This window comes from Carcharhinus amblyrhynchos, chromosome 12, assembly GCF_965287045.1.
Source record: "Carcharhinus amblyrhynchos chromosome 12, sCarAmb.v2.hapA, whole genome shotgun sequence".
Lineage (NCBI taxonomy): Eukaryota > Metazoa > Chordata > Chondrichthyes > Carcharhiniformes > Carcharhinidae > Carcharhinus > Carcharhinus amblyrhynchos.
Genome location: NC_137335.1, coordinates 36,707,763 through 36,723,033, shown reverse-complemented (window position 1 = coordinate 36,723,033; position 15,271 = coordinate 36,707,763). Strand labels below are relative to the sequence as shown.

Here is a 15,271-nt window from a genome sequence, read left to right as displayed (position 1 = left end):
AAATTGGCCCTATTTTACCATTTTCATTCAAAGTGCTGGGTGGACTTGAAACTGAGTGTGTTTCAGATCTGACTTTTAGACCCGTTCTCGGGTGCCCCCATACGCACTCTGCCTGAAAAAAAAATTAGCAAGTCCAAATTGCGCTGTACAAGCCTGTGGGCAGGGCTTAACATGCCTGAAACACTGCAGCTCCTATCGGTGCCTCCAACCGTGCACACGCAGATTAAAAAAAGATAGAATGCTGCTCCGTTGCCACGTCCCTCGCAGGTCGGATAATGCCTCTCCCTGGCCCCCACCCCCCTGTCAGCATTATTGCCCCCCCTTATCCCCCCCACCCCTTCTTCCACCCAGACAGATCGCAGGCCCCTCGCCCCCGCCTCGGTTTTCCCCCACTAATATCAGGCAGAGTGGCAGCGGACCCGCCCTTTCCTCCTCACTGATCTCAGGCAGAGTGGCAGCGGACCCCTCCCCCTCACCACCGATCTCAAGCAGAGATGCTCGGCACTTACCTCTTCATTAACTGGAGTGCCCAAATCAGACTTTTGTACAGCATGTCTGTTTCGCACTGATGCTGGATGGTGGTAAAAGGAGGAGTGCTGGTAAGGTTGGGTGTGCAGCCCATTAAGTCAATTTAAATGCATACAAATGCATTTAAATGGCCATTGTAGTTGTTTCGGGTGTGGTCCCTTTCATGGCCATTTTTGGGCCTCGGTAAAGGGGGGGAGCAGCGCGGAGGTGGCCGCAGATCACGCTACTCTCCTCGCGCCTTGCGTTACCAGGTTTTCACGCCGGAAAACAGACACAACTTGATGGTAAAATCGGGCTCAGTGTGTCTAATTCTGAGGAGCACACAATTGTCGGATGTCAAGGCTTCAGAGAAATTGTGGAGATTTACTCGAATGGTACTGGGGATGTGGGACTTCTGTTACGTGGAAAGGCTGAAGGAACTATGGATGTTTTCCTTCCAGCAGGGAAGTTTGGAGATTTGATAGAGATAGTAAAAATCATGAATGGTGTTGATTGAGTAAGTAAGGATAAAGTGTTTCCAGTGACAGAAGAATCGATAAACAGAGGAACTTCAGGTATTTGAGAAAAGCATCAGATACACAAGAAATGCTCTCATTACATGGCAAGGTGTTACATCTGGAATATATTCAAACCTATATTGCTAACTGATTTTGAAGAGGAGTCTATAAGAGGAATATTGTTTGAACTGGAACTAAAAGAGATAGGTTAGCAGTTAAGAATTATATCTTGTCACGTTTATGTACTTCTTAAAAGTATTGTATTTGGGCTGCCAGTCTTCGAGCCTCTAGAATGCCTGTGGAGAGAGAGACAGAGAAAGAGATCTGTTTCTTCTAGCGGGCCCCAAACAGCAGACCCCATAGAGAGAGAGAGAGAGATACCTCTTCTTTCAGAACCTGGAAGTAAATGCCTGCTTTTCCCTGTAAGCATAGTTCCTCCCCTTAAGCACATGACTGTCTCTGCCAATCAATCTAATCAAAAACTTTAATGTATATCCTCTGGTTCTTGATTCCTCTATCCAAGGGAACAGTTTCTCTTGATCTACTCTGTCTAGACCCGTTATGGTTTTGAACACTTCCATCAAATCTCTTCTCAACCTTCTCTAAGGAGATCAATCCCGGCTTCTCCAATCTACCCATGTAACTGAAGTCCCTCATCCATGGAACCATTCTTGCACATCTTTTCTGCATCCTCTTTACTGCTTTACACTCTTCCTAAAGTATGTTGTCCAGGATTGGACACAATATTCCAGTTGAGGCAGAACCAGTACTTTGTAAAGATACATTGCCATGCCCTTATTTTTGTGTCCTATGCCTCTTTTTCTATAAAGTACTGGATCCACTATGCCTTTTAACCCACCTTCCCTGCCAGCCATGCCATCTGCCATGTTTTATGCACGTACATGTCCAAGCTTCCCTGTGCCTTCAGCCCTTTTGGAATGATACCTTCCAATTTAAATTACTTCTCCTCATTATTCCCACCAAAATGTAACACTTCACACTTCTCTGCATTGAATTTCATCTTCTACCCATTTCACCAGCCTTTCTACATTCTTTTGAAGTCTATCACTATACTACAGTTCACAGTATTGCCAAGTTTGTCACCTGCTTTTGAAGTTAAAAATTGCAACAGACTTCCAGTGAAATTCACTAAATTTGATTGAATATTAGATGACTTTTTTGAAATGTGCAAAAAAATCCATTATGAAAAACACTAATGCAACTTATAATATTAAAGGTACAGTTTTAATTCCTGGAGTCTGTAATGGTGAAAACTGAACAGCTCAATTTTGAAACTAGAATATACTCTTTATTTTAATGTGAATGATGCAAATGTTCCATTCTTCAAATGTTGTGCTTTGTGATGTTCTTAGGGCTAATAATGGGTGAGAAGTATTTAGAGAGAATTTTACAAAGAGGTAAAATATTTCCTGTCTGTGCTGTGTGATTTGAAACAGTTCTTCTCAAGGTATTTATTTTGACTAGTAGATTGTGTGTTGATTTAGTAACAAAAAGCAAGTCATAATATAGATAAATACAGCATTAACACTATAATATTAATTCTCCAAATAAAAGTTGAGTTATTCCAACCCAGCATTTTGAAATAACTACTTCCTAGTTGTCACATCCATTATGCTGTGATGATGTCATGGTTTTTCCATGTGGGAAATATAATGGGGAAGTCCCAAACAGTGAAATAGAGTGTTATGCAAATCAGTCAAGAAATGGACTCCTGCACAATTTTCCATAGCTCTACTTTGTGCTTGATATAGAAAAGAATTAGCATTTATATTTCAAGAAAAGTGAAAGATATGAAATGGAGTTTTGCTTGTACGTGGCTGATGCTGTTGTTTAATAAGTAGCTTCAGTTTATTTCCATTGAGAATTTATTTGTTTGTCACAAAGTAACCATTGCTGCTGCTGTTGCTCACCATTCAGACAATGTACTGGATTTTATGGCCTTGCCAGAGGTCAATGGACCTTTCCATGTTCCACATTTTACCCACTCTAATTCCCGTGGTGAATGGGCACGGTGATAAAATCCCAGCCAAAAGGCAATTAAAATTTATTCAAATATTGATTCTAATTTATCCCCTAGATGTACAGTATAAGTGTGGTTTGCTTTTATTGTTGTACTGTGTATTAAATTGCTCCATATTCTTTTAGTTTTCAGAACTTGGGAATTCAGTGTGTGAAGAAGAAAGAAGTAAAAGGGGCAATTCTGCTTCGGATTCAGCGACGCCTCAACCCCTTTGTGGGTAAGGAATTCTCTTCCCCCTGCCCTGTAACCATGTTCAGTTTATCACTTCACTTTACATGTAAAGGGGAATACTGGCATGATCACCACTTTGAAACCCTTGATGCTCAGGATATTTCCCAGGATAAATGTACATTGGTTGCTTGCAGCTAATTGCAGTTGCTCGGTACCCTGTGATTGCTGCTGTAAGCTCCATTTGCAAATGCCTTGAATTTTCAGTCAATTTGAGGACTCTACTCCAGTTATTGGGAATTCGCTAAACAACTTGTTAAGCACGTGTGCTGTTATGGCTGCTTGGTGCGAACTTTAACCCCAGGTAGCATCAAGGGGAGACAATTCACAAGAGTTTTTCAATTGGATATACAGAATAAAGGAAAGCTCATACTTTTACCATAAATAATATGATTGCCTATGTGTAATACAAGTTTAAATTACTGGCAAGGACCTGTGCAGTTCAAACTAAGATTGACTTTAAACATCATGAAAACATTTTGTTTGGTTGCTTAGTTTAGAACATAGAACAGTACAGCACAGCACAGGCCCTTCGGCCCTCGATGTTGTGCCGAGCTATGTCCGAACCCAAGATCAAGCTATCCCACTCCGTCATTCTGGTGTGCTCCATGTGCATATTCAATAACTGTTTGGAAGTTCCTAAAGTGTCCGACTCCAATATCACAGCAGGCAGTGCATTCCACATCCCAACCACTCTGAGTAAAGAATCTACCTCGGACATCCCTCCTATATCTCCCACCATGAACCTTATAGTTTTGCCCCCTAGTAACAGCTATATCCACCTGAGGAAATAGTCTCTGAACATCCACTCTATCTATTCCCCTCATCATCTTATAAATTTCGATTAAGTCGCCTCTCATCTTCCTCCGCTCTAAAGAGAAAAGCCCCAGCTCCCTCAACCTTTCCTCATAAGACCTACCCTCCAAACCAGGCAGCATCCTGGTAAATCTCCTCTGCATTCTCTCCAATGCTTCCACATCCTTCTTATAATGAGGTGACCAGAACTGCACACAATATTCCAAATGCGGTCTCACCAAGGTCCGGTATAGTTGCAGCATAACCCCACGGCTCTTAAACTCAAACCCCCTGTTAATAAACGCTAACACACTATAAATCTTCTTCACGGCTCTATCCATTTGGGTGGCAACCTTCAGAGATCTGTGGATATGAACCCCAAGATCTCTCTGTTCCTCCACATTCTTGAGAACCCTGCCATTGACTCTATAATCCGCATTCAAGTTTGTTCTACCAAAATGAATCACCTCGCACTTATCAGGGTTAAACTCCATCTGCCACTCTTCAGCCCAGCTCTGCATCCTATCAATGTCTCTTTGCAGCCTGCAAGAGCCTCCACCTCATCCACTACTCCACCAATCTTCAAATATTCAAATGTCCACACACTTCGACTGAAATCTTGCTGTCTTGCCCAGTGTCCGGGACCTTTCTGGGGGCTTTCCAACATTTACAGACAGCCCTCTCTGATAGCAAACAGTAAAATTAATGCATTCATTCAAATTCTTGTTTGCAAGAAGCACAAACAGACGTGGGCTTTATATCAGGCAGTCACAGTTAAATACAAGTTACTCATTAGTGCTGATATCTGTGCACTGTCTAGAAAATAGGTTTCCTGCTTTGCACTCACACCGCTTCATGAATGTTAGAGAAGAAGGGAAACTGATCCCAGTGTCAGCTGGTTTATCTGTTCCTTAAACAAACAAATGTCACAAACCACCAAAAGAAACAAGGCCTTTGTTCATTCCCTGCTCCACCCACCATCTCGTCTTTTGACCAAGAATTTAGCATGATCACAGAAATATCCACTTATTTAACGTCACGGTTTCATAAAAAGGGAGCAGGAGTTGAGAGAAAGGTGAAGGAGGCAACAGCAGCTCTGCATCTTACCAGGGTTTTGACACAGGAAGGCAGAGAGGTTTCGGAAGAGAATTCCAGAATGAGGGGCCATATTGATGACATGGAATGGCGCTGTTTGGAGCAATGGGAAGGGGCGCAGTGGACAAGACTCAGAAGAATGGAGGATGTGAGCTGAGATGTAAGGTTAGAGGGCATTGTAGGTGGGGAAAAAGCTTGTAACTGTGATTGAGAGTTTTGCAATCTTTGTGCTCGGAGACAGTAATATGGAAGATGTGTTGGTTAGGTGGATTGGCCATGCTAAATTGTCCATTAGTCTCCAAAGATGTGCAGGTTAGGTGGATTGGCCATGCTAAATTGTCCCTTAGTGTCCAAAGATGTGTAGGTTAGGTGGATTGGCCATGCTAAATTGTCCCTTAGTGTCCAAAGATGTGTAGGTTAGGTGGATTGGCCATGCTAAATTGTTTGAACCAAGTAAGATTATAGAATAATTGTAACCCTTTCTGTGGTTTTCAAAATCAGCTAAAGATGCTGCACTTGAAGGAATTAGATTTTGTGTTTTTTTTTTCCTGAAGAAGCTAAAACAAAGTGATCAAACTGTTATTTCAAAAGCTTAAAAACACTTTAATCATTTTGCCCCATATGAATATCCAACCTCTCCTAGCACCCCCCCCCCCCCAAACTTTGCTTTTGCCCCTATCTCTCAGGCTATATACCATCTACAGGTAAATGGGTGAGGTGGTCCAATACTCTGCCACTACCACTCTACTAGTAACAGGTAAACAAGACCAGCCTAGCAATGGCCTTTTATTAGTATCTTTTACTTTGTTGCATTGGCTTTCTTCAGCAATCTGCTGAGTTGATAAATTCTCAGAAATGTGGGAGTGTGCTGGGTATTTGCCCAAAGTATCATATATGTTTAGACTTAGCTAATTTGACCAATTGTAGCCCACAGACGTGGTCCACCCATAACTCTAGCTAGATCAGCTTTATGTTACTTACCTTCTTAATTCGTATTCAGCTGAACTAAAAGGTGAAATAAGAACATTTAGTTTGCACATGTTGAAAAGTCAAGATGTTCACTATAGCTAACATTGAGTTAATCCCCCTACGTCAAACTGGCAGCAGCTTTAAATTGGGAGTTGTGATGGAGTACTCGAGAGGTATTTCTTAGTTTTGTTAGCCCTCCTCCCTAGGCTTCTGAAAGGGCAGATGGAGAAACCAATGAAGAAGTTGTTATAATGTATTATAATTTTATATTGAAAGAAAAGTATTCTCTTCAGTGACATAATTTGTAAATTGCTCTGATTTTTTTTTCACCATTGCTATATGCAAAGCAGATATAGGTAAGAATTATGGCTTATATGTAATTTAGCATCTTGTTTTAGCAACCTAAGCATATAAAGAGAATGATTTTAAAGACTTCTGTTTGTGTCTAACTAAGTACTGTATGAAAATTTAACAATTTCCTGCACTTCCTGTCAACTTTTCCTGTTAAAAATTCCTAACTTCATGTTTATGATGGGAATGGTCTTTATAAACTGCTGTAATTACATTCAAGTTAGTGGAAGTGCAGCAGCCAGAGTATAATGACAGCATGATATGTTTACTTCGGCAGTTTCTATTTCATAAGCAAATATAGGAATTTAAAATGGAAATATCATGACAGTAGAACTTTTAAAACCGGTACTGAATTATGTCCTGATCCAAGTACCCACACCATTAGAATTAGCGATAGACTCTTTGTTATTTGAGTCTGTACAAGCTATAGTTGTGTCCTCTCATGACTGAAGAGTCCCCTGAGGGATTGGCATGGAGTTCCACAGAACTGACATTTCATTTTGTGTTTATGCTTGGAGGAGCTTCTGTATCTGCTCTCCCTTTTGGTTTTCCTCTGTGCTTGTTGAATGTTATGAGTTTTGCATAAATGCTCTTCTAAATATGCTGAACCTAATTTCAGTGCTTGTCTTCTCATGGTTTGGTTGGCTGTAGAATCATAGAAATCCTACAGTGCAGAAGGAATACATTCAGCCCATCAGGTCTGCAACGACAGTAATCCCACCCAGGCCCTATCCCCGAAACCCCACATATTTATCCTGCTAATCCCTCTAACATACCCATCCCAGGACACTAAGGGGCAATTTAACATGGCCCAATTAACCTACCCTGCAGATATTTGGACTGTAATGTTGGCTGTAATGTTTACCCAAGATACACAGTCTGCCACAAATAAGTATGGCCATTTCTTAGGGTGTCCGTCTATCTTTTGCACTGATGACCTTGATGACATTTGCCCTGATATTGCACCACATGGAAGATCTGTTTGGGGATTCTGTAGTTATCCATGTGGGAGAAATGACTCACCATGGTACTTTAACTTTGAGTTTGGTCTCCATGCTGTTGAGCCCTGCATGGTGATGGCCTTGTTTGTGATTTTGTTCTGTCGTTAAATTCTGATGATGGACTTTGGGTGTCTTTAGTTTTAATGTGGCAACTATGCAGCAGAGTAATAAGAATAATGGCACACTTGATAACCATACTTTACCCTAAAATCATACCTGGTTTTCTTTCTGGAGTCATTTTTACTGTTTATCATGCAGGCAGTAATCTGATGGAGTGAATCGCCCACCTAATTTCCATTCCATTGATGTCAGTATATAATGTTCTATAATGAAAAGGTAACCCGTTCAATGAGAATGAAATTTACATTCCTTCCCCCACTGTGTGCACTGCCACAGGTCAACTAGTATATGCGTGTAGATTGGTCATTTGTTCCTTCAGTGGTATAACTAAAGACATGTGACTATTTTAAGCCACCCAGTGTGTGCTGTGAAGAAAAAAAATCTGTTTCCTTACCAAACCACATGTAACAGTTATAAATACTGTCGTATATTGCAAAGTGTAATGTTAATTAGAGGAATCTGCTTTAACTGCATAGTTTAAAACAGGATGCAGATATCAGAACAGCACAATAAACAATGTAGCAAAAAGAGTGGAACAACAGCTGTTCCTAAATTTGAAGCATTTGAACTGTCAAATGTGTGTGTGCATCAAAGTTTTTGCTACATGAACCTGTTGGTAGTAATTGTGCAGTAAGCATATATCAGGAAGTTGGTGTCTGTGAAACTGTGGTGTCTAAAAGGGAACTGAATGCAGGAAATGAGCCTCGAGTCTGAAACTTGTTTTACTGTCTGTAGTAAAACTAAATGTGAACTGCGCAAGTATGGTCCAAAGTGAATCTGTTTCATTTTAACATTAGCGTTGTTGGTTAAACTGCGTAATTGTGTGTCTTATTTAATTAAAAGTTAGATTGCAGACAATTTGAAAAGGCTTAAACAATATGTTACTTAAAAATAGTACAAGAGGAAATGTAGTTTCTATCTGGTTTCCTTTTAAAATGGCACAGGTTGTAAATAAAAACCACTTTGGTAATAGTTTGAGTCTGCAAAGTTTTAAAAATTGATGTACAATAATGTATAAATATTTTCCATTTGGTATATAGCTTTGCAGAAGAGCTGATGCATAACATTTCACTGTTCAGTAGCTCTCAAAAACTTCTTGGACTTGTAACTTGGCAAGTGCTGGCATTAATGCTATTTTAATTAACACTTTTCATAAGTTTGCAATCACATAAAATAAATCACCATGTTCATTCAGGTGAGATTTTTCTTTCAGCTCTTCTTTCTGCTTGAGGTAACTGCCTGTAAATGGAATCCAAAATCTTGATACTTGCTGTATGGTTTGCTTACCTTTTATCAACTGTTTTGCTATACATTATCCTTGTGAACACAGTAGATTCTACATGAAAATTATTATTATCCAATAGTTTTACATCATTCCTCACTCTACAAGGTCTCTGTCTCCTTCATTTGGAATCACTCGGCATTATTTCAGAATTTTTACAGTGCAGAAGGAGGCCATTCAAACGGTGAAATGTTATGCATCAACTCTTCTGCAAAGCTATATACCAAATGGAAAATATTTATACATTATTGTACATCAATTTTTAAAACTTTGCAAACTCTAAAACTTTTACTAAAGTGGTTTTTATTTACAACCTGTGCCATTTTAAAAGGAAACCAGATAGAAACTACATTTCCTCTTGTACTATTTTTAAGTAACATATCAGTTAAGCCTTTTCAAATTGTCTGCAATCTACCTTTTAATTAAATAAATTTGACCCACTGAGTCTGCACTCTGAAAGAACGTTCTATCTTGTTCCGCTCCCCTACCTACCCTTGTAACCTCGCACATAAGTGTGACGATGCCAGGGAATAGCTTGCGAGCCTAAAAATTCACTTCGTGCCTGGCACCAAACAGTTTGCAATTCCCAAATACCCTTTCTAATGGCATGAACCAGTTCATGCCCAGAAAGAGCGCTAGGCTGATTTGCATCAGATTGACTCCATTTCAGGTGAATCACTACTACTCCTTTAAAGTGTGGTTCCATGCAATAGTTGTCAGAGAGTGTGAAGAGATGAGTACTGCTGTGTACCAACTCCAGCATGCAAAAGGATGTTTCATCTGCTGTCATGGTGCGGGAGGCCTATTGGCGGAGGGGCTGGGGGTCCTCAGATTGGGGATCATCACTGGATTGGGGTTGTGCTGCGAGCATTATCCCTACCTGCTGGTTCTAGAGATCAAGGTCTAATGTAGCACCCTCCACTCTGCCACCTCTTGGCTGGAAACACTCCATGGTTTATCGTGGACATCCCATCCAAGACCCCACTAACAGTCTCAAGAACCCAGCAGATGTTAACACAATGCAATGGCACCTGTGCCATACTCTTGTGAGGGAGGAGGACAGCACCAACTTCTATGCCACTGGATCATTCCGGGGCTCGAGGACTTACGAGGAATATCATTGATCCACACGTGCATCCAGGAGCTGACTGTTGCCCTGTACGCCTGGGTAGGCCATTATAACCACTTTGATCCATGTCAGGCCCAACAAGATGACTGGGCTACATGCTTTGCCAGCATGCCTCAGGTGCAGGGGGCTATAGATACCATTTCAAGGAATGCGTGTCATCAGCTGCAAGGTGTTCCACTCCCTGAATGTGCAGACTGTGTACAACCACCTGCTCAACATCATGCACATGTGTGCATGCGATCCAGGGAGCATATGTGACAACTTCATCGTGGGGCACTCAGAGATTCCTGGGGTCTTTGAGGATCAGGTCAGGCTGCTGGGATAGCTTGTGACCAAGGCTGCTCACTGAGATCATGGCTGATGATGCCAGTGTGGAGGCCTGAGACCACTATAATGAGCCCCACAATGTCACCTGATCTGTCATTGAACAGCACATTGGCCTGCTCAAGATGCAATCCCAATGTCTGGACCACTCTGGGGGGGGCTCTGCAGTACAGCTGCACATAGGCTCTCCCCCATCATTGTGGTCTGCTGTGGGGAGACAGCCTGGAGGAGGAGGACTAGGTGGATGCCCCTATGGAGGAGGACAAGGCAGAGGAGGATGCTGAGGGACTGTTGGCGACAAGGGCCCATCAAATCAGGAGGACAAGGGAAACCCTCATCATCACGCTGGTTAGGAGGCATGGTGTCTGGCAGCCTAAGCCAACCCAACCCCCAGGCAGGAGGGTGATGATGACTCACCGTGAGGCAAGCTGTGATGCTTCACTGATGCTGCCTAAGTCTCACTCCAGCCTCTAGCTGCACACAGACACCTAGGCCCATGACTGAATGAGGGTCGAGGGCACCACTTCACGGCCCAATGCTCTAGGAAGAGGGGGAAGCTGATAGGGGATGAGTCACAAGATTGCAGACCAGTGAGTTGTATGTCAGCGGTGGGGGCAGTATTGCTGAAGATTCAGAAAGGGGGGCGTGAGTTGATTCATGTGGGAAGTGCGTGACTTTGGCGGGGGAGATCAGGCCTTACAATTTTGATAGGTTTTGGAGAAGCAGTCGGGTGCGAGGATGAAGCGGTAGTGGGGACACGTGGAACCCTTGTCCGCATCAGTTGCGGCATAGGGTCGAAGGGCAGGAGGTCATGTCAGCGCTGCACGGAATGATGGTCAGGCCAGAGCTGGAGCACTGTATTAGGTTCTGGTCAACTCACTATAGTGTGTGTGGTTGCAGTGGAAGGGCTACTATGGGGCTCCAGGCTGTTGCCTGGAATGGAACATTTGTGCCATCAGGGGAAACAGGATGGGTTTGGACTGTTTTCTGTAGCACAGAGGAGGCTGGGAGGGGACATGGTCAGGGTGCATGAGGGGTGTGTGCGTGGTGCACGGGGAGCAGGCTTTCCCCTTATTTGGGGGCTTTCACCAGGGGCACAGTTTTAGGATGTGAGACGAGGTCTCATGGGGATCTGCACCCGGCGAGTGGTGGGCGTCTGGAATGCACTACCTGGAACAGCAATGGGGCCTGGCATCCTAACAACTTTTACCACGAACTTGACTGAGCAATTGGAATACCACGGCATCCTGGGATATGGCGCAGATGCTAGATGATGGGATTCTTGTGGCTTCAATGGTAGTTATCGTTACTGCAGCTGTAGGGCCTTTTCCATGCTGTACCATGCTCCATGCCTCTATGGGTGTGGGTATTTATTAGTCACAAGTAATAAATAAACAAGTAATAAATAAACAATGAAATTACTGTGAAATTTCCCTAGTCGCCACGTCTGGCACCTGTTTAGGTCAATGCATCTAACCAGCACGTCTTTCTGAATGTGGAAGGAAACTGGAGCAGACTCGATGGGCCAAATGGTTCTGCACTACAGGGATTCTATGTGGAAGCTCCTGCAGTGACCTGAGAAACCCACTTTCAATGAGTGAGAATGTGAATCCTACTATGTGAGCAGGAACTGTGGAAAATTGTATAGAAATGAAGCTCCCAGTTATTTCAGGCAGGAGCTTACTTTAAAATCTAATTTTATGTGAGCTCTAATGGTAACTAATTGGTAATGCACAGATGTCAAATACAGTATTTTAATTACTAATGTCTTCATTCCTAGCATTATAGAGGACAACTCTTGTTAATATTGAGGTTGTGACACTGACCAGTTAGGATGCTAAATGTTAACTAATGTTTAAAACTCCAAAACAGCATCAGTTAAACTTCAGCAAACCTAATGGCTGTTGAAGTAAAAGGCACCATCTACATTTTGTTTTTAAATGGGAGTGGTGTTGACAAAATGAGGAAGTTCTGAATTGGCTGATTTCCAGATATAGCTGTTCTTGTGGTACACTTTTGGACAAAACAATTAATCATGTCATCTATATAGGATTTTTTTTCTGATTTTTTTTTTAAACAATCAGTTTCATGACACTGACACAGTTCCAACAATGTATCACTGAACATCCCATTCAGTATTCAGCTGTGAAAGAAGCAGGGTGCTGCTCTGTCCCACCACAATGGGACATGGGTTTGTCCCCACTGTTTCCCATGTAACTTTACAGATTTCAACCCCTGTCATTAGGAGTGACGCTGAATGGAGGGTGGGTGTTTCCCCCATAGCAAGTTCTGGCTAAAATGATTTTAAAAATGCTGGAAGCCTGTTTTAAGACCAGTAACTCTTTACAATTTTATAGTATTTACAACGATATAACTGAACTTTTTAAGGTTACTCATTTACCATTAGATACCACATAGAGCTATTTTTTTTAAAGTTTCCATTAATTTAGTTTCTGATGAGATTATTTTTTAAAATTGCTCTTTCCTTCAGGAAAATGTACTCAGCTGGAAATAAGTAAGGCAGATGATTTGTTCCACTAAATCCTGTGAATTACTGCAATTTTGCATACAGTGCCCAAGTGTCGAGTAAAAAATCCCCATAGACAGTGACATGCCGGTTTCTGATCAGATCTCAGTGATAATAAATCGCTTGCTCTGTCTCTGAGCACAACTTGACTAATATACAAAGGGAGTAAATATTTTTTGTTGTAAGAACCCTGTATTCTTGCAAATTAAAGCAATTTTAACTTCCAAAGAAAATTCTTTATTCAGATATTCAGGATTGTTCTGAAAATGTAATACATATTATACAGCATCTTTAAATATATTTTTGCATCTAAATTGCTGTGTTGCCTTAGCTGAAATTTTAATAAGGTAAAATGTTAAATCCACAGCTTACTTTCCTGCCAGTGTTGTAAAAAGTACTATGCAACTGAGATGTGGTTAAATTATTTTGCCATTTTAGCCAGAGAGTGAAAATACAATCTACCATTTATAGTTGCTGCCAATTTGTATAGTAGGCTTGACATGAAAAATACATTAAATTCAAAGACTGAACTCTGTAACATAAAATATTGAACTGATTCTTCTTAGTACTAATATCACACTGGTATACCATTTAATTTGTGCTCTATCATTGGTGATGCAAATATTAAAAGCTGTAAATGTCAACATGGTTCACTACATTATATGAGAAGCTCTGGTAACTCAATGTGAGAATTCTTTTCAAGCTTGAATGTGAAATTTTCTGCCGAAAAGCTGACCTTTTTTTTGGATTAAATAAAAAACTGTTGACATTAGCAGAAGGTGTTCCTCTTGTTGCGTAGATTGGTTTGAAATAAACCACCAAAAAAATAGAGTAGGTATCAACATTGCCTATTCACAACTGGGGGTGGAATGACTCGGCTGTGACAAAACTTTTACGTTTAGCTGCCGCATTATTCAAAAGGAAGTGTAACCTCATTTATGGTTTGACCTTATCAGGCTTTGCGACTTTGTTGTGAGGCATAGATTAAAATTGGATGGCTTTGGATGTTCGTAGATGTCAGTGATACCTGAGGAGGAGGTGATAATTATTAAGTGTAGGTTAGTGTTGTTGGCTATTATTTCACCACTTTGTGATTAGTTCTTTTTTATGATTGCTTCTTAATTTTGTTTTTGCTCTTAAAATGTTAAGGTATTTATTATATTGTAATGTATTATTATATTATAACGGAAGCCTGCAGCTTGAAGGCACAATGTGAGATTGTAATGCTTTGTTTGTGATGTCTTATGCTCAACATTTTGGAAATGGGGTACTGGTCATCCAAATAGCCTGTCACTTTATTGAACTTTCTTGTTTCATTGGTGAAACTAAATTGTTATTTTAATGTAGTCAAAAAAATCACAGAAATGCAATTGGGACTTTACCATATAAGAAATTGTAGCTGTCAAGACGTGTCATGTTGTGCTGCAGTAGTGCCTTAGAATATCGACAAATGTAAAGACACGTAATCTGCTGTGATACAGTGTAATATGACGTCCACAGATGTAAGGCCATGATATATTACTACATGGCACAGTGTATTAGAATGTCAGCGCACCAATATTACATCCTTTAATTAACAATATAACACTTTGTAATTCTACAATTTCAAATTCTATACATCTCAGTATTTTTTTTTATTTCAGTTCCACAGGAACAGTTGCTTCAAGTTGAGGATTATGATCTGAATGTAGTGAGGTTGTGCTTCCAAGTGTTTCTTCCAGATGAACATGGCAGCTTCTCAAGGGCTCTTCCACCAGTTGTGTCTAACCCCATATATGATAACAGTGAGTTTCAATAATTATTACCTAATCACTTTGTCCTGTGTATTGCCTGTATAATAAACATAGTCTCATTTAACTTTCTTCTACAGTACTAAGAACAGGAGTCGCCACTTAGTCCCTTAACTCTATATTATCATTCAATCAGATCAAGACTGATCAAGATCTAATTCCAAATGTCTGCAATTGCTCTATAGCCCTTACTGTATTTGATTAACAAAAAACTATTAATCTCAGATTTGAAATTAACAATTGATCTAGCATCAATTGCATTTGTGGAAGAGAGTTCCAACTTTTACACTTCTGTCACCCTTTGTGCGTAAAAAGATGTTTCCTGAATTTTACTCAGCAAAGGACTGGCTTGTAAAAGATTTCCTGGTTCTATATGTGAGTTTTCTCACATCATAGCAAATACAGACTGCCCAACCAGCATCAACAATGTAGATGATTTGCTCACGTGTCTCATTGCTTTTTCTGGGAACTTGCTATGCACAAGTTAGTTGCATCATTTCTGACGATACAATTGTGACTACATTTCAGAAGCACCTCAATGGCTTTAGAAGTGCGCTGAGATGTACTGAGATTGTGAAAGTCGCTACATTTAAT

General features: G+C 40.9%; 1 protein-coding gene across 1 annotated transcript in view; it reads left to right on the top strand.

The window, feature by feature from the left end:
- Positions 1 to 15,271, top strand: part of rel (REL proto-oncogene, NF-kB subunit) — a 46,770-nt gene that overhangs the window by 16,217 nt on the left and 15,282 nt on the right. Inside the window, exons 5-6 of the mRNA XM_080200386.1 lie at positions 3,192 to 3,283; positions 14,531 to 14,671. Coding sequence (XP_080056512.1) covers positions 3,192 to 3,283; positions 14,531 to 14,671 — 233 coding nt within the window. The remainder of the gene's footprint in view (positions 1 to 3,191; positions 3,284 to 14,530; positions 14,672 to 15,271) is intronic.